Consider the following 22,277-nt stretch of genomic DNA (forward strand, 5'->3'; position numbering starts at 1 on the left):
TTTTACCTTAATCATTTCAGAGCTTTTTCAGGAACTGGGGACAAAACCCAAATATTATAACCATAGATGCCACTATCATCTTTCAGAAAGTTACAAGGTTTTTAGAAGCTCTGTGCTAGGAAGGGAGATCAAGGAGGCAAGATGTATATTTCTTCTTATGTCACACCATTTTTAAAAAAATAAGAATTAACTAGACAACTGTGCAAGAAAAAGTTATTGACCTAGAAAACAGACTCAGAGACCTAAGCTGAAAATCTGTTCAATGCCAGATTTTAAATATGAAAATTTATAGACAATGATGTAACACAGCAGAGCTAGCAAACAAGTGGCTCCTCCTCACTCCTCTCCTCCCCACCCAACCCTCTCTCACAACAGTCATCAGTAATCTTTGCCTGCAATCTTTGCCTCTGAGCCAAGATAAGACCAGAAGGTTCTTAACCTAGCATTTTGGGCAGCCTCTATCCAATGCTTGTAGTTGCAAAGTAAGATTAAAATAACTTGCTTCTATAGAGACAATTACATCATCTGAAAATAATGGGAAAAAGTGAAAGAAAATAACTTGTCATTTTTTCAGTAGGAGAGGATCCAAGATAAGAATTCAGCCTAAAAATGGATAAGGCACACACAAGGTCTCTTCGAGATGTAAGAAGAAGACATTTAGATATATTCTTGTTAAATCCCTGAACTTTAGAGATAAAAATGGCTTAAACAACTAAAGAGAACATTTCAGGCCATCACAGGTAAGAATAGCTTGAGATTATCCTACTGAGGTGCTTTAAAAAATTCACAAATCCACAGAACCTGCATAAATTCTCCACTGGGCAACTTTATCTTCAAAGAATGACTCAAGGGGCATTTGACTTAGATAAACCACAGTTACTTGAAAATAAATTATGTAAGCATTAGGGAAAATATTGATACATAGTAAAATTTAATTTGTATAGCAGCCCTTAAAAATTAGGAGAAAAGATATTTTAAATGTGTGCAGTTCTGTCAATCTTAAATTAATTAGAAGTGATTGGGTGAGTTCCAGTGGTAGGCAACCAATTTCCTGTTAAGGAGTCCAAAGTTGTTTTTTTCTTTGTAATAGATTAAAATATGAATTTAGATTAACAAAATGATTAGACTGAGTTTTTCCTTTTTTTTAAGTATTAAGGTGTTATGTCATTGCATAAAAAAACTATTGATTTTAAAACACACCATTATATAAAAACCACTCAGAAAGAGAAAAATCACTTTAAGCTATTACTCAATGCTTTCTTGTTGCTGAGAATTTTTATTTTATACTTTTTGAAGGTGCTCATGTAGGCTTATTGAGACATGTAAGTAATCATACTGTGAAGAGCTACAAGCAAGTTCACGCCCGTGGAGACAATGATAACTCTTAGACCTTCCACCTAGCTGGCAGCCATTGTAGGATGCCAGTAAAACACAACCTGACTTTAAGGATGTTAAAATGTGAAAAATATGTGCCTTAGAATTGATTAAATACGACACATTAAGTAAGTTACCTTCCAGGTGGGTTTAAAAGGAAAGAAGGTACTTAAAACAGATAAATATGATTGGACCTGACCAGACTGTACTACAGGAATGTACAAAATGCCTTGACTAACTCTACAGAGAAGGCTTTCCAGTCGGAGCACAGAGATGTCCTTGGAGAAGATAGAATTGAAAAGAAGGAGAAAACTCCAGAATGATAGAGTTCAAATATGACAGGCTAGGTTAAATGCCCCTGGGATCTGGGGATTCAAGTCATGATCATGAGGCTCTCACAGTACTGATGCTGCTGGTGCCACCATAAGGTGATGAGGGGACAGCAGTGTCCCTCTGCTGGTAGGCATCCAGTATCTATTGTTGCAAAAGTACATGCATGCATGAGTGCATGAGATACCGAATAACTGAGTAAGTGCATGCAGTAGGGTTGTCTGGGGCCCAGCATAACAGCTGTTCTCTTTTCCCTTGTCACCCTCAGAGAAACTGGAGAGTGAGAAGCTAAATGTGGCTGAGGTCACCCAGTCAGAGATTGCTCAGAAGCAAAAACTGCAGACTGTCCTGGAGAAGATCAATGAAACCCTGAAACTTCCTCCCAGGAGCATCAAGTGGAATGTGGATTGTGAGTTGAACAAAGTAAAGGGGCACCATTAAACAATGCCTGTGGTCCCTGCCATGGGGCTTCCCCAAGAAGCCATCCATAAGCTTGGCAGGCTTCAGGGGAGGGGTGTCAAACTCATTTATCTTTGAACAAGTTGCCCCGCTTCCTCAGAACTTGGAAGAAGTTCCATCCATACCATTGGGGAAAAATAACAGAATGTCAAAATCTCACGTTCCTCTTCTGTAAAAGGCTTTGCATAGAAACCTCACGTGAAATGGGGAAGGGAAGGAAACTCATTCACTGAGCTACTTCTTCTAAGTCCCAGCACAGCCTTTTGAGAAAGCTGTTGTCTGCAGCTTGGAGAGGCTTGGGAAGCTGAGGTCCCCACATTCACACAGCTGAGAAGCAGGGAGCAAGGATTCAGTTCTGTCTATTCCAAAGCCCACGCCCTTCCAATCCCCCTTCATTTTCTAGAAAGAGCAAAGATATGGCTGAAATCATAGGCACTGAAACAAGATGTTAAAATTCAGCTTTTTACAGCTAGCATAGCTCAGAGACCTCAGAAAGCATAAATTATTAGTTTATAATAATCATTAGTTTATAAATTATTAGTTCATTTGCTGCTCCAAAGGCCCGGTGTCTAATACGGACTTAATGAGTCCCTATCAGAATTATTCAGGGGATTAGGTGAATCTAGCAGTAGCAACTGGATTCCAAAGTTTATTGTAATAGATAAAAATATGAATTTAGATTAATAAAAGATTAGATTAGACTGTGTTTTGCCTTTAAGTATTAAGGGGTTAAGTACTATGCTTTACTGCGTCTCACTTACACAACTTAAAATCAACAGCCCCCTACAAAAAAAAAAAATACTTTTCAAACTTGGGAAAGAAAATGGAGTCTTCACCTCTAAAGTTAGAAACCCAGTAACTGCCAGTCACAATCTCTCCAGCAGGTCTCTAACATCTGACACTGGGGCTGAGACACCAAGTACCTCCTCAGCATAATTACACGTTTTTGTGCACAGCCTGATCAGCTGCTTTGCACAGCAGTGACGCTGGGAACAGGGCACAGGGCATTCTTTGCCTGCAGAGGGAGACACCTGAGGGCAGGAGGAGGGGAGGCCGTGCCCTGGGCCCTAGATGCTATCAAGGAGAGGGGCTCTGTTTCACTGTGTTCCAGGAATGCTAGTATTGTCAATGGGGGAGAACAAGGCAGGGCAGGGAGGTTGATGACTAGTTTGGGAAATGTATCTGCATTTTAAAAATCCACAATAGTCATAAACATTAGAGAAGTCCTCTAATGAAGACTGCTGTTTAGTTTGGTTTGATCCTATCTCCCGCTCCTTTGAATATGGACCACCTCCCTGTACCCCTCCAAAAAAAACAAGTCAAACATATTTAACTTATCATGGCACCCAATTTGGGAAAGTCTGAGATAGAAGAACGGAGTCTTTTATTATTATTATTATTGTTTTGTAGAGACAGAGTCTCACCCTTGCCCAGGCTGGAGGGCAGTGGTGCGATCTCAGCTCACTGCAACCTCCGCCTCCCAGGTTCAAGCGATTCTCATGCCTCAGCCTCCCGAGTAGCTGGGATTACAGGCGTGTGCCACCAAGCCCAGCTAATTTCTTTTGTATTTTACTAGAGACAGGGTTTCACCATGTTGCCCAGGCTGGTCTCGAACTCCTGAGCTCAGGCAGTCCGCCCGCCTCGGCCTCCCAAAGTGCTAGAATTACAGGCACAAGCCACTGTGCCCAGCCTAGAACAGGGTCTTTTAAAGCCACATGAAGAACATTGTCTCCAATGGCTTTGAATGATTTGTTTGGTTTATGCTTACTTTAATTGCTTACGGGGAAATGTGTGCAAGAAAAATCATCACTCGTATTACCATGCTAATCTAGCTTTTCATTTGTTTGTTTTCATTTGTTTCTTTTCACTGTTTCATTTGTTACTAGTTACATCACTGCATCATTTTGCTTGGTCAGGTCATATACACTTTTTTTTTCTTTTTTTTTGAGATGGAGTCTCACTCTGTTGCCCAGGCTGAAGTGAAGTGGCACAATCTTGGCTCACTGCAACCTTCGCCTCCTGGGTTCAAGCAGTTCTCCTGCCTCAGCCTCCTGAGTAGCTGGGATTACAGGGATGCCCCACCACGCCCACCTAACTTTTGTATTTTTAGTAGAGACAGGAATTCGCCATGGCCAGGCTGGTCTCAAAGTCCTGACTTCAGGTGATCCACCCGCCTTGGCCTCCCAAAGTGCCAGGACTACAGGCGTGAGCCACTGCACCTGGCCCAAGTCATATACATTTTTGTGTTTTGTTATTTTTCGCTTGATCTTACATCACACGTATTTTCTACATTCCCTCGTGGTCTTTGTAGTTAAAATTTTTGATACCTGTTTCTATTTTCTAGGGTAGATATCCCACAGTTAACTTAAACCCTAGGTTGATGCCTATCCTTTTAGGATGTTTCCCAACCTATTTCTAATATCAGATAGCACCAAACTGAATGTCTTAGCTTGTGCCTCTTTTTGCTTCTCTTGAATTACTCCCTTTAGATAAATTTCCAGAACTGAGATGGATTACTAGGTCAGAGGGAATAATTATCTCATCTTGGTGGCTAGCTCCCTGTGATGCCTTGGGGCTTTTGAAGAGCTGGGCTTGTTTACAAAGTCACAGTGGCTTGTTCCATAAGGAATGTGGCAGGCTCAGCTCCTGGGGGAAAAGCTCTGTCTTCCTCTCTCAGTTACCTTCCGTGGATGTAAACCTGAGGACACTGTGGCGCCTCTCCGCTCAGGATGAGGGTGGTAGGGACAGGCTGCTGAGTTACCAAGGTCCTTGATCTGGGGCTTTAGGGATTTCTTCCTTTTTTTTTTTTCTAAGTCACAACAGTAATTTTCATTATTGAAAATTTACAAAGTGCAGATAAATTTAAATATTAACATTTAACATATGTATTATGCTTATTGTATGTCTTGTCCTCTTCTAAACACTTTATGTATTTTAATCTTTGTAATCTTCACTCACCCATCTGAAGTAAAAATTCTTTTATTCCCATGTTACAGATGGGAAAGTCAGGGCATACAGAGGTTAAGAAACTATGAAGGTAAACTTCATGAGGGCAGGGACTTTTGTCTTTTCACTGCCCACCTAGAGACAAGAACCGTGAACATTGTGCTGTGTTCTTCAAGTTCTGTGTGTGTCTGTACGTGTGTAATAAGTAGTGTATAATATTTTATATATGTATATATAAAAAACTTTTAGCAAAAATGAGATCAACCTGTTTATGTTGTTTGGAAGATGTATATATTGACAAATCATTAAATATTCTTCTGTATGTCACTTCTAATACTATATAATGTGACATTGTATGGATCTACCATAATTTATTTAACTGATAATGGATTTTCAGATTGTTCTCCGTTTTCCCACTGATATCAATACAGCTGGATGCATTCTCCCTGCTTGTAGCCATAATTACTTCTTTAGGATAAATACTCAAGAGTGGTATGTTAGGGCCAAAGGGTGAGAGCATTTTTAAGGTCATAATACATAACGTTAAATTACCTCCAGAAAAATTACACCAATTTCTGTTTCCACCACAGGACGTGTTTGGAAGACTATTTCTAACTCAGCAGCCCTGTTTTAAATACTGCTTTCCAGCCCTAGAGTGACACTCTTAGCCTTGCAGCTGCGGTTCCCGGCTTGCACAGTGAGGCCTGGGCGCTTACTCTTATCCCATACATTCCCTCCTGACTTGACTGCGGGCACATGTTGGCCTCAGCTTCTGTTGAGCATAGGGAGAAAATTCCCAGGAGACGTGTTGAGAGGCAGCAATGATGAGGGTGCACAAATGTTCAACAGTGGGTAGAATCTGTTTTAATTGGAAAAATGGCATATTTTTGTTCTAAAGAATATTTGAAAATAGGCAAAAAGGCTGGGCGCTGTGGCTCACACCTGTAATCCCAGCACTTTGGAAGGCCAAGGTGGGTGGATCACCTGAGGTCAGGACTTTGAGACCAGCCTGGCCAACATGGCAAAACCCCGTCTCTACTAAAAAATACAAAAATTAGCCCAGCGTGGTGGCAGGTGCCTGTAATCCCAGCTACTCGGGAGGCTGAGGCAGGAGACTCGCTTGAACCCAGGAGGCGGAGCTTGCAGTGAGCCAAGATTGCACCAGTGCACTCCAGCCTGGGTGACAGAGTGAGACTCCATCTCAGAAAAAAGAAAAAAGGGGGGAAAAAAAACCTATCTGGCGGGGCATGGTGGCTCACACCTGTAATCCCAGCACTTTGGGAGGCCAAGGTGGGTGGATCACCTGAGGTCAGGAGTTTGATACCAGCCTGGCAAACATGGTGAAACTCCCTCTTTACTAAAAGCACAAAAATTGCCCGGTATGGTGGCATGCACCTATAATCCCAGCTACTCGGGAGGCTGAGTCAGGAGAATCACTTGAACCCAGGAGGAGGTGTTTGCAGTGAGACGAGATCTAGTCATTGCACTCCAACCTGGGCGACAAGAGCAAAAATCCATCTCAAAAAAAAACAACAACTATCTTTCCACTCTAGCATAACTATTTTCATTTTTTTAAATATATTCCTTTCCAAATGTTGGCCACAAGCACATGTTTGTGTGTGTATATGTAGATATACATACATATGTATATGCTTTTATGTATGCATATATCCATAAATGTATATTTATAGCTATGTATATTACACACATATACACATGTGTATATAGATATATACACATATACACATATATATAGCTATACTATCTTAACTATGATTTTCAAGCATGCAAACTATTCATTATGTGTATATACCATAACTTCTTAAAGCAGTGGTTATTCAACTATGGTTGGTCCAAAACTAGGGATTTGCAAGGAGAAACTCTAGCATCACCAAGGAGAAGACAAGAAGTCATGGGTAGGCTGCAGTTAGGACTCCAGAATCCTCGCTTTAAGCGGAGCAGTTGTACTTTTTTCATCAGTTTTAACTGTCAACTTTTAGAACAAAGGATTTCCGTGCTTAATATTTAAAAGTTTGAAAAATGCTGATCTAAACCATCCTCTTGTTATTGGACATAGTGTTTTCCAGGGTTTTAAAACATCATAGTATATTACACAGTAACATCTTTGTACACGTAGCGTAGTATGTATGTGTGTGAGACTATAGACTATTTCTTTCTCAAAAAAAATCCCAGGAGGATAGAGCATTCATTGAATGAGTCTGACATCTATATGATGCTTATGGTATAGCTCTGCATAGCTCACTAAGACAATGGAGATGGTGTACAATGTCACCAGGGTATAAGAACAACTTATTTGATCACAACTTTTCTAGCATTATATTTTGCCATTAAAGGGGAGAGGGGTAGCAAATGTTCTTACAACCCTCAGTGATGCCAGGTGGTGGGCCGGTAGTTCTGATGAGAAGAGCAAACCTGGATTTGCCTCTGATGGTGACCACACCATGTCAGTGGGTCACAGTGGGTCAGGATCTTTTTTTGAGGCTGTAAGTCTGGGTAAAACTTAGTTAACAAGGCCCGAAAGCCCAAAATTGAAACCTTCTGGAAGGCTAGGAGTTCAGAGCAGTTCAGCTTCTGTTTGTGGTGATGGTGAGCTGCTGTTCATAATCAGTAGAAAACCTTCTTTGAAGTAGCAGTGATAACCAGAAACCCTAATGAGTTACAAAGGAATGTCTGAATCATTCTCTTTTCTTAGTGATTTCTCAAAGCTTCTGCTAAATCAGACTCACTGATCCCAGGGAAGACAGAATGACATCCTAGTAATGGGCCTAGTGCATGCGAAGAACACAAAATAGGCATTTTTTTGTTGTTGTTATTCCCTTAAATGCCCCCTGTAATGAAAAGCTGTGAAGCTGGTAGGACTGTGAAGGCAGGCAAAATATCTGATGAATCTTCCCTTTGATGAGAAAGAAAGGGAATAAAGCTGGCATGTTTTAATTGCCTAGGTGCCAGGTAAATTCACATAAGGTATAATAAAAAAAAAAAATCAGCCATTCCTGGCCACCTGTTGTGTTCCAGGAGCATCAGAGAGAAAACTCCCAGGAGACATGTCGAGAGGCAGGAATGATAGGGTCACACAAATGTTCAACAGTGGCTAGAATTTGTTTTAATTGAAAAGATGGCAGATTTTTATTCTAAAGAATATTTTGAAATAGGAAAAAAATTAAGACTATCCACTCTAGTGTAACTATTTTCATTTTTTTTTTAATGAAGGCTTTTGGGGAATCTTTACAACCTGTACATGCACATAGGTTCTGTTACCTCCATTTGTAAAGATGAGCAAATTAAGGTTCAGAGGCCTTCGGTGGCCTACCCTACCCAAGGCCATGTAGCCAGTAAATAAGTGGTAGATTATAAAGTTAGAATTCAGGCTCCAGTCTGCCTGACCCTCTGTGCACCTCACTGAGTCTTTTTCTCCTCATCTAGTGAGAAAACTACAACCCAGTGTGACCCTGCCTTCTCTGGTGTAAATGGCTTGACTTTGAGCACATGACTCAGCAGCTTTGGCAGCCCCCTGGCTCAGTAACATCCCGTCCCAGCTGCTCCTTAAAGGGCATTGCCTACAGTGACCATAGTGACACTCAAGCAAGTAACATAGCCCTTTGAATGTCTCTCTCATGGCTTCTTCCAGGGATCTTAAAGCCCTGAACCAAGGAAGAGACCTAGTGTTCCTGACTCAATGTTTATTTATTAAGGGTGTGCTTTATGTGCAGTCTTGAGACAAGGGTAGTAGTGATAATCCAGAGTTCATGGTTAAGTGGGAAGGGAGAGGGAGTGCAGAGCAGACATGCTTATGGTGATTGGAGTGGAGTGGGCAGGGACATGGGACTGGGAGAGAGCTGATCTGAGCTCAGAGCTCAGCAGTTGTCAGGATCCTCATGGGAACCTGGGATTAGAGAGGTGCCACATTGGAAATCTGGCAATAATATGACCCAAGAAGGAGCCCCATGGGACCTGGCAAAGAACTGAGGGGGCCAGGCGTGGTGGCACATCCCTGTAGTCCCAGCTACTCCACAGAGGCCAAGGCGGGAGGATTGCTTGAGCCTAGGAGTTCGAGGCTGCAGTGAGCTAGGATTGTACCACTGCACTCCAGCCTGAGCAACAGAGCAAGACCCTGCTTCAAAAAAAAAGAAAGATTTGAGGGGGCCCAGAGTGAGGCCTGTGATGACCACAGGTGTCCCCTGACCCTCAGGCATGGTATAAAGGGACATTGGGTGGATATATTAGGCTGTTCATGCATAGCCATTAAGAAAGGCTGGAGGCTGGGTAATTTATAAATAAAAGAGGTTTAATTCGCCAGCATCTGCCTGGCTTCCAGGGAGGCCTCAGGGACCTTTTACTCATGGCAGAAGGCAAAGTGGGAACAGGCACTTCACATGACAAAAGCAGGAGCAAGAGAGAGAGTGGCCTGCGGGAAGGTGCCATATACTTTTCAACCACCAGATCACATGTGAGAGCTCAAGTGTACTTATCACCAAGGGGATGGCACTAAGCCATTCATGAGGGATCCACCCCCACAATCCAAATACCTCCCACCAGGCCCCACCTCCAACACCGGGGATTACATTTCAGCATGAGATTTGGGCAGGGACAAATATCCAAACTCTATCAGTGGGGTACTACTACACTTTGAACATCTGCTTAGATTGCCTAGAACCTGAAAGAAGATGCTGTAATTTTTCAATCTTCTTTCATTTCAGCTGTTCATGCCAAGAGCCTGGTGGCCATCTTACACCTGCTCGTTGCTCTGTCTCAGTATTTCCGGGCACCAATTCGACTCCCAGACCATGTTTCCATCCAAGTGGTTGTGGTCCAGGTAAGACAGATAACACTACAAACATCTGTGTCTTTGAAGAGTCGTGGAGGTCGAGTTCCTATGGTGCGTCGAGTAGATCATTAGAAGGATGGCTGCATGAATGTTGAGTGAGCCTGGGTGTGCAGTATATTGTGAGGCACTGAATGAGCTTTCTGTTGCATGGTGGCTTCCCCTGGTAAGTGTACACAAGATGGAAGAGCGTGTGCTTGTGTATAGATAGCTTTGTGTGGGGTATGTGCCTATTGTTTATGTGTTTTTGTCTGAGTTTTCTGTGTAATGTGTAGATGAGGGTTTGTGGTATGTATGTGAGCTGTGTGTCATGGGGTCAGGAGGAAAGGTATGTGGGTATGTGGGTATGTGTGTGTGTGTGTGTGTGTGTGTGTGTGTGTGTGTGTGTGTGTTTGTGTACAGGAGTGTACAGGTGCCCTGCAAACCATGGAGAACCATAATATTTTGGTTAAACAAATGATACTTAGGTATGGGGAGAACGATATCTGTGCATATAAGGGAATGTGTGTGTACATGTGCATGTGTTTGAGAGAGACCCCAACTGGCCATGTCTGTATTGAAGGCACTGCCACTGTTCACCCACTCACAGAAGCACAGCTGGGATCTCAAGTCATCTTTTCCAGATTGTTGGATGGAATTTCCATTCACATATGGCTGTGTAATTTCCACAATGAGGGTGTGCTCTCTCCCTGTGACTATCTCACTCCGCTCCTAACCCCATTAAATACCCAAATTCAATTTTATTTTCCAACTTTATACCCATTTAGCAAAAGGTCATCCTTTTGTTTGCTTGTTCCTGTTCTTTTCCGAATAAACATGCAGCAAAGGAGAGCTCTCCATCTAAGCAGCTCCCTGGCGATCCAGGCTCTGGAATAGGGAATGATAACAGTGGCTCTGCCATCCCTTGATAAGAAAAAGCCTTGAGGGCTGGTAGACTTTGCCCTATCAGATCAGGCCAGTTTCCAAGACAAAAGGACTTTGAGTTGAACTTCCAAGGATCAGCTGTCAACAGGAGGAGACGAGGAAATGGTCCTCCTAATCAACTGATCAGTTGTCCCCCAGTGAAAAACTATTTATTCCACACCTCTGGGTACTTAACTCCACTAAGCATTAAGAAGGTATAACAGGAATATGACACCTCGGCCCTGCCTGCTGAGGAGATAGGACTACAAGTAAGAAGCAGAGAGGGCTCATAGGAAATGGGAATGTGTGTGGCTCAGATACCGAGTGCCACTGGCCAAAAGGTCCTAAATGTCCTCGTTATTGAGCTCTTCACTTGTATCAAACATGGCACTAAGCATTTTATGTCTGCTATGGATATGTGGCCAACTCAGACTACTCTGGTTCAAGCATCTTCCTAGTGAGTCCAGGTCATCTCTGTCATGTTATTTTTACCAATCAATAATGTGTGAATGCAATTCTTTATGTTTTTAAAAACTACAATTAGGGAGGCAGAGATGAATAGGTGGACATCGTCCCCATAGGTGGGAGCACAGAGGATTTTTAGGTACATGTCACTATACATTTGTCAAAACCCATAGAATGGACAGCACCAAGAGTGAACCCTAATGTCAGTTATAGACTTTGGGTGATAGTGACAGTATCAATTATAAGCTCATCGGTTGTTAAAAGTGTATCATTCTGGCGTAGGATATTGAAAGTGGGTGAGGACAAGTATGTGTCAGGGCAGGGAATATATAGGAAATCTCTGGAAATGTCTGTACCTTCCTCTCAATTTTGCTGTGAACCTCAGACTGCTCTGGAAAATATAGTCTGTTTTTTTTAATCATGGTTCCTGGAACAGTTCATGAAAGAGTACTTTAAAAGTGACCACATATCACTAACATTGAAATTTTTAAAAATTATTTTCATAAGTAAACATACTGCTGTTATATTCATTTATAATAGGTCTCTTATCACTAGAGGAGATAAATACTTTTATTTAAATTGCCCTTCTTTATCTTCTCTTTTGTGACAAATCCAGTCCAGTTCTTTGTGCATGAATTTGTTGAACATCTTAAGACTTTTCTTATCAGCTAGAATAAACAGCCCTCTAACAGAAATAATAAAATCTGCCTGTTGGAATTACTACAGACTGAACGATGACTGAAAATATGAGCAGGAGAGAGGGGGCTTCTATTTTGAAACAGTGGTCATTGCGAGCCTGTGTCTCCTGCCTTATTTTGAGCTCAATTATAGGCCATCAGAAGCCTGTTGTCGGTTTAATTTCTCCTGTAGGCTGTTTTGTTAGCATGAGGGAGAAAAGAGGACATGTTCCATAGAATGGCATTAATGCACGTCAGGTTTTATGGGGTGTTTTTGCCTTATCAAGTTGAACAGGCACAGAAGCAAGACTCAGAATTGGTGGTGAGTCACAGACTGAACCACAGGGAGAACTCTTTAGGGAACAAATAATGGGTGGAGGTGAATCAGGATGCTGTGTGAGGGGTTATTGAACCCAGATTTCTTTTCCATTCTATGCAGAAGCATTTAATTTTGCATAAAGTTGGAGATGAGGTTTTATGTCTATGAATGGCCATGCAGGACAAGGACACAGATTCCATTAACCCCACATGAAAACACTGCCTGTGTTGAAACTGCATGTGGAAAGAAGTCCTGATTTATCTTCACCTGGTCCTCTTTAAATGATAGATTTTTTTTTCTTTTACCTCCTTTTTTGTTTTGATTAGTCCATTCTTAATCTAAGCCAGATAGACTCTTGGCCTTATCCAGTTCTTCCTTTCTTCTGTAAAAGTATTTTGCAAGGACGCTGGGTTCTGTGGAACTTTGGGCAGGAGGCTGGAGAAGGCAGGGCTCAGATGAGCCACCCAAGTTCAGAGGCTCCTTACTTCTTCACACTCATCTCAGCCTTGGGGAAGATGCATTTGCTTGGTCAATCGCTTGCTATGTCACAGCATCCTCCAGGTGTCTGGTGCTGGTGGTGGAGGGACGTAGTAGTATGAATCTCCCTCCTCACACCCATCAGAAAGTCTTCCTGCACCCCAACATTACCTCCTTCGTCAGCTCCCATGCCCACACAGTGCTTTTTAAACCCTCCAAACTGGCACTCAGAGCTGCCCCCTGACTGATGGCAGCTGCCCTCCCCTGGATGGCCTCTGGAACACATTTGTGCGTCCTGCCTCTGCCTCTTGGCTGGGGCCATTCCCCTTGGACCCCTGAAATAACCCCTTCTCAGTGTCCAGCTCCAGGGCCCCCTCCCCTTGGAAGGTTTCTCTGACCATTCTAGCTAAAAGTGCTTGCTCCTGGCCTGCGTTCAGCACTTTCTGCCGAGGGTGACCACGTAATCTATTATTCGTAACACTTTTGAGATGAAAGGGAATCTTACTAATATGCTGGGACATTGGGGATAAACCAGGACTGTTTTGGGGTAACCATTCTCAGGTGTCTACTTCATCTATCCCGATTGACTTTAGCTCCTCAAGGGCAGAAACTATATCATATACTCCATAGTATTTGTTCTAACTCCAGCACAGGGCCTTGTACATAGAAGGCACTGATTAATGAAATAAACAAGAAAGAGGATAAGTTGATGGGAGAAGTGTGGACGGATGGATGGATGGATGGATGGATGGATGGATGGACGGACGGACGGACGAGTTTCTAACGTGCTTAACCTTTTCTCAGAGAATAAGCTAGTTACCTGAGTGAGGACTTACTACTTATTTAAAGCTCCCATATTTATCAGTTAAAAAAAAAAAAAAAAACCAAAAACCAAAAAAAAAACCCTCTGCCTCTTGTCTGAATTCCGAGTTGGCCTCAGTTCCTCCACCCAGCCCCCCAGTTAAATGTGTTTCTCAGCTTCCCTCTGTGGCCCCAGCTGGAGGGCAGACACACCCTGGCCTTCATTTCCATTTGGTTTATTGTGGATTACTCCAGGAGGCAAACAGTTTGCTTCCAGCAGAATGTCTTCCAATAAAGAAAGGAAAGATTCACCATCCAAGAAACAGCCTACTTGTTTGGACTAAACACTAATTGCACTTGCGTCCTAATGGTTCAGTCCAGTCCCTGAAAATCAAGACCTCCTTTCACTTCCAGCATTATCTTATCTTGGGTGCATTTCTTAAACACCAGTAACTTTCTCATTATCAGGAATGCTCATCAGTGTTTCTGTATTTTTCTAAAGCATAGTTTTCTCTTCTCCTCCCAATCCCTTTCCCCACCCCCATTTCAGAAACGAGAAGGAATCCTCCAGTCTCGGCAAATCCAAGAGGAAATAACTGGTAACACAGAGTATGTCAACACCATTGTTGCCAGCGATTCTGTAATGGAACACAGATGTTTCTCTGAAATTCATCCATTTGCTGATATTTAGTTTTCATTTATTGGGATTGCAGGAGGGATTAGACTTCAGCCAATGATTATAGTTTAGCCTTTTCCATGCATTCAAAACATGCCTCTCAATGCTTAAGGTACAAACTTGGGTGGGGAAGTAGGGAGACGGAATTAGCAGTGATTGAAAAATTCTAATTTTGTGCCACTCCAGGAAAAAGTGTGCCCAAAAAAAGCCAACCCAGCATGAAATCATCATGCCATAAACACTGGGTTGAATTTAAATTGTTAACCTTCAAAAGGACGTTTTTCTTCCCTTTCTGAATCTGATTTGGTCATGTGCCATGACCCAGAAAGCCTCTCTACCTTAGATTTGTCTTTTGGTTTGGGGTGGGTTTTTTTTTTTATTTATTTTTAGAAATTGGGATATCAGAACCTATCAAAATTTTGCCATGGGGAACAGGAGTTTTCTCCTCAAGCAGAAAAAAAATTCATAGTGTGGGGTGAGTTTGTGATCCCGAGAACTGAACCCTGGCCCCATGCAAAGTCAGGCAGTTAGCTTTCAGCATCCCCTGCTCCCCAGACTTTTCTCTGAGTCTCCCTTGAACAAGAGCAGCATAGTGCAAAGAGCAGAGGCTGCTAAGCCAACCCAACTTGACTTCAAATACAGGCCCTGCCACTTACTCACCAGGTGAGTCCCTTAACCTCTCTGACCTCAGTTTCCCCACCCAGAGAGGTAGGAAAGATTTATTGTGGTCACAGCTGTGACTTCGTTCCCTTGCCCTCCGTAGCTGCTGTTCCATCTTTTCTCCAGCACAGCTGACCCGTACCTGCCAAGCCCATCCAGTCTCTAGGAGGTTCCTGCCCTCTGCCCAGCCATGGCTGACAGGAGTCTGGGGCACTGCCCGTCTAGATCACATTGTGTACATGGCTTAACAAGGACTAAGGGGCGTGGGCATTCCAGGCTGAGACTAGGGGCCAGAGATGTAAAGTGGCCTTTCCCAAGATGCCCTGTTTATGGCCTATTGAGACCCCATCAAGCAGCCTCTGTATCACCTCAGAGGCCAGTCTTGGTAGCTGAAGGGTCAACTGATCTATAGGGCACAACTTGGCCTTGGTTCTGTGAGGGATGGGAGGAGCCAGGCCTGTTGGGAAAGGAGAATTCCTCACTGTCCCACCGCCCACCACCCCTCCCCTATGCTGGGCTTGCCTGTGCCCACTATTTCACCTCTGGGAAAGAAGACGACAGAGCAGAGAGGAGCATGGCCTGGGAGAAACTCCCAAACCAGGGAGTGTGAAGTTTCAGATTATTGAACAATCTCTCGGATGCATGTTATGCTTTCTATGGTCCCTCTCTCTGCCACAAAGACATAAACATGGATGCAATGTCCTAATAATGACAACACAGTACAATTTATGGGACACTTTCCTATCTATTGATATTGATAGTAAACACATGAAGCCATGATTACACCCCCTAAAACCCCACAGCCCAAGGGTGAGGAAGGAGACTGTGCCCTTGGTTTATCCAGCACTTAACTCCAAGTTCATTATTCTTTCTAGTGCACTACTTGCAAGTGCTCACTTAGTGGGTGACAGGTGTGCTGATGGATAAACCAATATAATAATCATTATGAGAACCAAAAGTGTATTTGGAAAAAAGTGTTTTGAGCATTTACTACATACTAGGAATTATGCTAAAATATTTCTAGATATTAAATCATTTAATAATCACAACATCTGATTGAAGTATTTACCATAATTATCTTCATTTTAGAGATGAGAGACCTGGTGCCCAGAAAGGTTCATTAGCTTGCCCAAGGTCACTGTATGAGTTTTTTTTCACACTTCTGATAAAGACATACCCGAAACTGGGAATGAAAAATGGTTTAATTGGACTTACAGTTCCACATGGCCGAGGAGGCCTCAGAATCATGGCAGGAGGCAAAAGGCTCTTCTTACATGGTGGTGGCAGAGAAAATGAGGAAGAAGCAAAAGAGGAAATCCTGATAAACCCATCGGATCTCATGAGAATTATTCATTATCATGAGAATAGTATGGGAAAGACCAGTCCCCATGATTCAATTACCTCCCCCTGGGTCCCTCCCACAACACGTAGGAATTCTGGGAGATACAGTTCAAGTTGAGATTTGGGTAGGGACACAGCCAAACCATATCAGTCACACAGCAAAAAAATCACTCAGTGCAATTTAAACCTCAATGATGTGTCTTTAAAGCTTGTGCTCTTGATACTATGCTGCTTCTCTGCTATGAGTGTGGTTCCAGTTCCTGCACTCTTTGAGAAAACCTACCCTGGGTCAATGGCAGGTACATCTTGGTGGGTACTACAGGGTGGACAGGAGAGAGACAAAGCTGACCTGCCCACAGCAACCTAGGCAGTAAAATTCTGCATTGAGGGGTTGCTTGAGCTCACTCGTAAGAATTCTAAGATTTTCTGGTTGGAAATCTTCAGCCCCTGAGTCCAATATTCTTTAACTGCAGGCAATAATATGATTTTATTTAAGGCAAAAAGTGATCCTTTAGGCATCACTATGCCAGGCTTTGCATTACACCACTATATGGGTGTAACAGAGCGGGGGAAATGGGTGGTAATGTGGTAAAGTCTCAATAATTGGAGGCCGTGCAGAATAAAATGCCAATGGAAGGAGGCTTTTTGAGCTCCTCAACCAAGGGCAGGTGGGTGGCAGGCAGCATGGGGTGGGCTTCCAGCAGTGATGGAGTGTCCTTTCAGAGGACTGGCCTCTTATAAGGGACAAGAGAAGAGTCACACTATTTTCTTTCTCTTTTTCCTCCAGGGCTCTTTCCGGGAGGCATGGTAAGTCACATAAGATTGTCCTCTGGCACTGGTGGCTGCACTGGGGCTTTAGTTAATTCTGCAGCAGCTGGGAGGAACAGGCTTTCAGCTTGTCACCTGGATATATGTCTTCACCAGCCTGGGTGATATGGCCAATTGGGTTGGGAGGGACAGCTTACTGGCGGGAAGAAGACTACCTACACCTGCACAGTTGTCTTGAAAGTTATCAGGCCATTGACCTTGCCATTTACAAAGCACTTTTGTAGCTACTGATGTTCACAGTAAACACATGAAGCCACGATTACACCCCCTGGGACCCCACAGCCCAAGGGTGAAGGAGGAGATTATGATCTTGGTTTACCCAGCACTTAACTCCGAGTTTATTATTCTTGCCAGTGCACTACTTGCAAGTGCTTATTTAGTGGGTGATAGGTGTGCAGATGGATAAACAACAATCAAAAAGAACCAAAAGTGTCCTCAGAAAAAAATGTTTTGAGCATTTACTATGTCCTAGGAAGTATGCTAAAATATTTCTAGGTATTAAATCATCTAATGCTCATAACATCCCACTGAAATATTTACTGTAATTATCCTCATTTTAGAGATGAGAGACCTGTAGCCCAGAAAGATTCATTAGCTTGCCCGAGGCGTCTGGATGGGTCCTGGGCATTTTCAGGGCAGTTTTGCTCTAATTGTCTCGTGGAAATAAAGGAAGACATGCATGAACACAAGGACTGTCCCCTCTCCCCACTCTGTCCTTCTAGAGACTGTCTTCTCTTTCTTCCCTCATCACAGCTCTTATCTCTTCCATTTATCACGACTGGGTTTGTTTGTTTATGAAGTCCATGAATGTTAGGGATCACCATCCCCTTCCTGGTAGTCTCAGATTTACCCACTGGTGCCAGAGTTGGAAAAGGCAGGCCTGAGGGCCTCGCACCCTCCCAGCCCCAGGTTCACCTTGGAGACCCTTCTCCTTTCCTGAGTCAGATCCCTTCCACTGTGTCACCTCTCGGTTCTGAGAACACGGAGGCTGCAGCAAGGAGAATCCCTGCAGGGAGCATGGCTTTGCTATTTTCTATGATCCTGATATTTACTGTGGGTAATATTTTGAAATATTTCAATCATGCTAAAAATTATTCACTTCAGGAGAACATGTCAGAGTTTACAGAGCACGCACATGCTTGTTCTCACACTTCATCTTCATGACAAACCTGAGGGAGGGTTATTTTTAAAATGACATTTTATAGAAGAGGAAACTAAGGCACAAAGAGTTGAAGTGGCCTAGATCACTTAAGAGGAAGAGCTCATATCCCATCCTGGAGCTCCCTGGCTCCCAGCCCTCTTCTCTGTGCCCTCTGCCAGCTTGTTTGTCATGGGTCTCCTGTTTTTGAAAATTGGGGGGTGAAGTTATTTAATATTTGGATAACATTCTCCCTCTACAGAGGTTCAGAAACACCTGAACAATAGCTAAGTTAGGATATAATGGAATACAATGAAGGGAAATGACTAATCCCGGGTCACACTACCTAAAAGAGCCCTGAGCCTGCCCCAATCCAATAATGTACACATGCACGGACACAGACACAGGCTCCCAGGGTGAGAATCACCCCAAATCTTAGCCCCAAATCACATTCCAGAGTTCCCAGCACAGTCTATACCCCAGAGGCTTCCCATCGGTAGTTGACCTTGTGACCTTGAGAGGCGCATGGCTCTGGGACCCAAGGTGGGCTTCCCTGCCAGGGATCGGCTCTTGTGCTCCACATTGTGTTTCCCTCTTTTTCAGAACGTGATGCCTTTGACACCTTGTTCGACCATGCCCCAGACAAGCTGAATGTGGTGAAAAAGGTGGGAAAGGGGTGCCTGGGATGGACAGAGGGAAGCGAGATGCAACAGAACATTGGGAAAACCCATCCCTGCAGCTTGCGAGCTTCCTGCCAGAACTGGTGGCATCACCTAACCTCTGCACACACAGGGCTTTCCCCCTTGCCATCCATGTACCTGTCTGTTCCTCACTGGATGTTGCACCTGGGCCTTTTCCCCTCCATCAGCATGAACAGCCTGTCTTCCTACCCAGGCTAACCCCAGCAATCTCAGCCTTCCCCACTCCTCACAGAATTCCCTGTCTCCCTGGCCTAGGCACCTGTGCCGAAGAAGGGACAGGAAGGAGAGATCCAGTGGAATCATTTTATTTCAGTTCCCCCACCCAGACACTGGCTCAGACACTCCACCTATCATTCTGCCTCTTGGGACCTCCTTGTTCCTTACACGCCCTGAGTTGTATGGGACTGCAAAGTAGAGCCTGTGGCCCTCCCTGTGCACTCAACGGCCTTTGCAGAGAGAGCTCCTGGGCCCGGGGCTCTTGGCTGGGCCTGATCCCCTGCTTTCACCCTCACCCTTGCCCTCACGGGAGTCACGGAGCAGCCACAGGCTCCTGCACTAGTGCGAGTCCCCAGCTTAGGGCCTGCTTTGCTTCTCTTTTAGACACTCATCACTTTCGTGAACAAGCACCTGAATAAACTGAACCTGGAGGTCACAGAACTGGAAACCCAGGTGGGTGACAGACCCCAGCACAGCTAGAGGCAGGGCCCTGCCCTACAGCCCCTGTTCCAAGTGGCCCACCACACTTGGCCAGGAGGGCTTTCCCAGCTGAGGGGGATGAGGGCATGGGAATCTGTCCTACTCGGAGGGGTGGACTGAGTCTCTGTGGATTTTTTCCAACTTTTTATTATGAAAATTACAAGAATGAATACTCATATACCCTTCACTGGGATGCACCGATTGTTAATATTTGGCCACGCCTCTCTCTCTTTTTCTGCACCCCTAAATGCTTGAGCATATGTCTCTCAAGAACAAGCACATTCTCTTAGGTAACCACAACACAATTATCAAAGGCAGGCAGTTTTAACATAATACATTAATCTGTTTAGATTGAATCATATGAAATTGCTGACATTCGACTGTTTTTGTTTTTTGTTTTGTTTTGTTTTTTGAGATAGAGTTTCACTCTTGTTGCCCAGGCTGGAGTGCAGTGGCAAGATCTCGGCTCACTGCAACCTCTGCCTCCCAGGTTCAAGCGATTCTCCTGCCTCAGCCTGCCAGGTATCTGGGATTACAGGCATGCGCCACCAAGCCCGGCTAATTTTTTGTATTTAGTAGAGACGGGGTTTCACCATGTTGGTCAGGCTGGTCTCAAACTCAGACCTCAGGTGATCCACCCACCTTGGCCTCCCAAAGTGCTGGGGCTATAGGCATGAGCCACCGCGCCCAGCTGACTGTTCTTAACCTACTAAAATGGCAACATCATGTGGTTAGAAAAAACACTCTGTTCAGATTTTGCCAGTTGTCCAGTTTGCTCACATGCTGCATTTACTTGTCACATCTCTTTAGTCTCTTTTTAACGTAGAACAACTCCTCGGCCTTTCTTGTTGTGGCACTGACACTTTTTGAAGTGTTCAGGCCAGTTGGTTTATAGACTGTCTTTTCTGCACCTATTAGATTCAGGTCATGCATTTTCATTAACAGCACGCCCCAAGTAAGGCTGTGTTCTTCCCGGGGCATCCCAGGAGGAGGCACTCTGTCCATTAGTCCCACTGCTAGTGATAACGTGGATTATTTGGTTAGGATGGTGTTCACCGGATTTCCCTATTATAAAGTTATTTTTCCTCTCTTTATACTTAACTAATCTTTATTGGGGAGATATTTTGAGCCTGATGAATCCTGTTTCCCCACCTCCTTTCATTCTTGCTGAGCTTCTGCCTTATACTTCTCTTTCAGTCATCTGGGTACCTCCTTTTATTTTAAAGACAAATGCCAGCCTGTTGCTGAGCTCCATTTGAGTGTGTCTAGACTGTGTGAAATGAGCTTCATGTACTCTTGTAGGAAATAAGGAATGTTCTAGAAAAGTGACGCTTCCTTGAGTGAGCTAGAATGGGCCCTGGAATGATCAGCTCCGTTTTCAAGGGCAGGGAGTGCTATGACAGGGGTCACTGCCAAGCACTTTGGGTCTCTACAGTTTTATCTACGATTCCTACCAAGTCAGTGCAACCAGCCATGGGAGGTGAGGAGCAGTCTAAGCCTGGCACTCAGAGCTGTCAATGACCCCAACCCTAACCCAAGGTCACCCCTGAGCTCACAGATTGGATTCTTTTACTCCTAACTCCTTCTCACCACAGCTTGAATGAAGCCCAGTTGCTCAGTTCCCACCAGAAGGGCCTTGATCTTGACAGACTCTGGGGTCTGCTCTCCCGTGTCCACCTAGGGTGAGTCATGCTCAGGCCGTTCCCACCTGAGTTGCAGGCCTGATGGATGGAAGCTGGGAGGAGCTACCCTTTTGTTTTTGAGACAGGGTCTTACTCCTGTCATGCAGGCTAGAGTGCAGTGGCACGATCACGGCTTACTGCATCCTCAACTTCCCAGGCTCAGGTGATCCTCCCACCCCAGTCTCCTGAGCAGCTGGGACTACAGGCATGCACCACCATACCCGGTTAATTTTTTTGTATTTTTAGTACAGACAGGGTTTCACCATGTTGCCCAGGCCAGTCTTGAACTCCTGAGCTCAAGCGATCCGCCTGCCTCAGCCTCCCAAAGTGCCGCGATTACAGGCATGAGCCACCGCACTCGGCCAGGAGCTGCCTTTAAGGCAAGCCCAAGCTCAGGGTCTTATGCCCTTAATGACGGCTGAGCCGCAGGCCGGCTAGCTGGCTACCTGGAAAGCTCTCTGAGCAGACTCTGGGCTCCTAAGGTGATTCCAAGAAATGTGGCCTTCTGTAAACCCCAGCAGCCATATACACTCATAAACATTTGGTGGCCCAGCCTCCTTTGAAAGGGTTCTAGAATGTCAGATGTGCATCTGACCTCTATGTCTTTGCTAGGCCATCCCCCCTACCTGGAACCCCTGCTCCTCCCAAGGTCCATCATCCCCGGCCTCCACAAGCCTGTCCTGAGCCCTCAGTGTATGCCCACTTCACCCAGCCCTGAGCAGAAGAGCAGCAGCCTCCGCACTTAGCTGAGGGACTCTCCTGTCCCTTGGGCCTGGTTTCCCAACCAATCTGGCCTCTTCTGCCTAGGAAGGGACCGGGCTGCAAGCCTCCTGCCAGGGCCCTCAGCACATAGTTCTGCTTTTGCCAGCAAGAGCAAGTAAGTCATGTCCTGATTGCTTTGTTGTTTTCCCAGACAGTAATAGCAATATTTAATATTTATTCAATGCTACATGCCTAGCAG

At 44.4% G+C, this 22,277-nt stretch overlaps 1 protein-coding gene across 1 annotated transcript in view; it reads left to right on the forward strand.

Annotated features, from left to right (window-relative positions):
- The window catches only part of PARVA (parvin alpha), a 155,036-nt gene that overhangs the window by 118,665 nt on the left and 14,094 nt on the right, over positions 1–22,277 (forward strand). The window contains exons 5-10 of the mRNA XM_003818174.5: positions 1,973–2,113; positions 9,828–9,943; positions 14,145–14,203; positions 17,059–17,078; positions 18,841–18,902; positions 19,539–19,607. Coding sequence (XP_003818222.1) covers positions 1,973–2,113; positions 9,828–9,943; positions 14,145–14,203; positions 17,059–17,078; positions 18,841–18,902; positions 19,539–19,607 — 467 coding nt within the window. The remainder of the gene's footprint in view (positions 1–1,972; positions 2,114–9,827; positions 9,944–14,144; positions 14,204–17,058; positions 17,079–18,840; positions 18,903–19,538; positions 19,608–22,277) is intronic.

Source organism: Pan paniscus, chromosome 9 (assembly GCF_029289425.2).
Source record: "Pan paniscus chromosome 9, NHGRI_mPanPan1-v2.0_pri, whole genome shotgun sequence".
Classification (NCBI taxonomy): domain Eukaryota; kingdom Metazoa; phylum Chordata; class Mammalia; order Primates; family Hominidae; genus Pan; species Pan paniscus.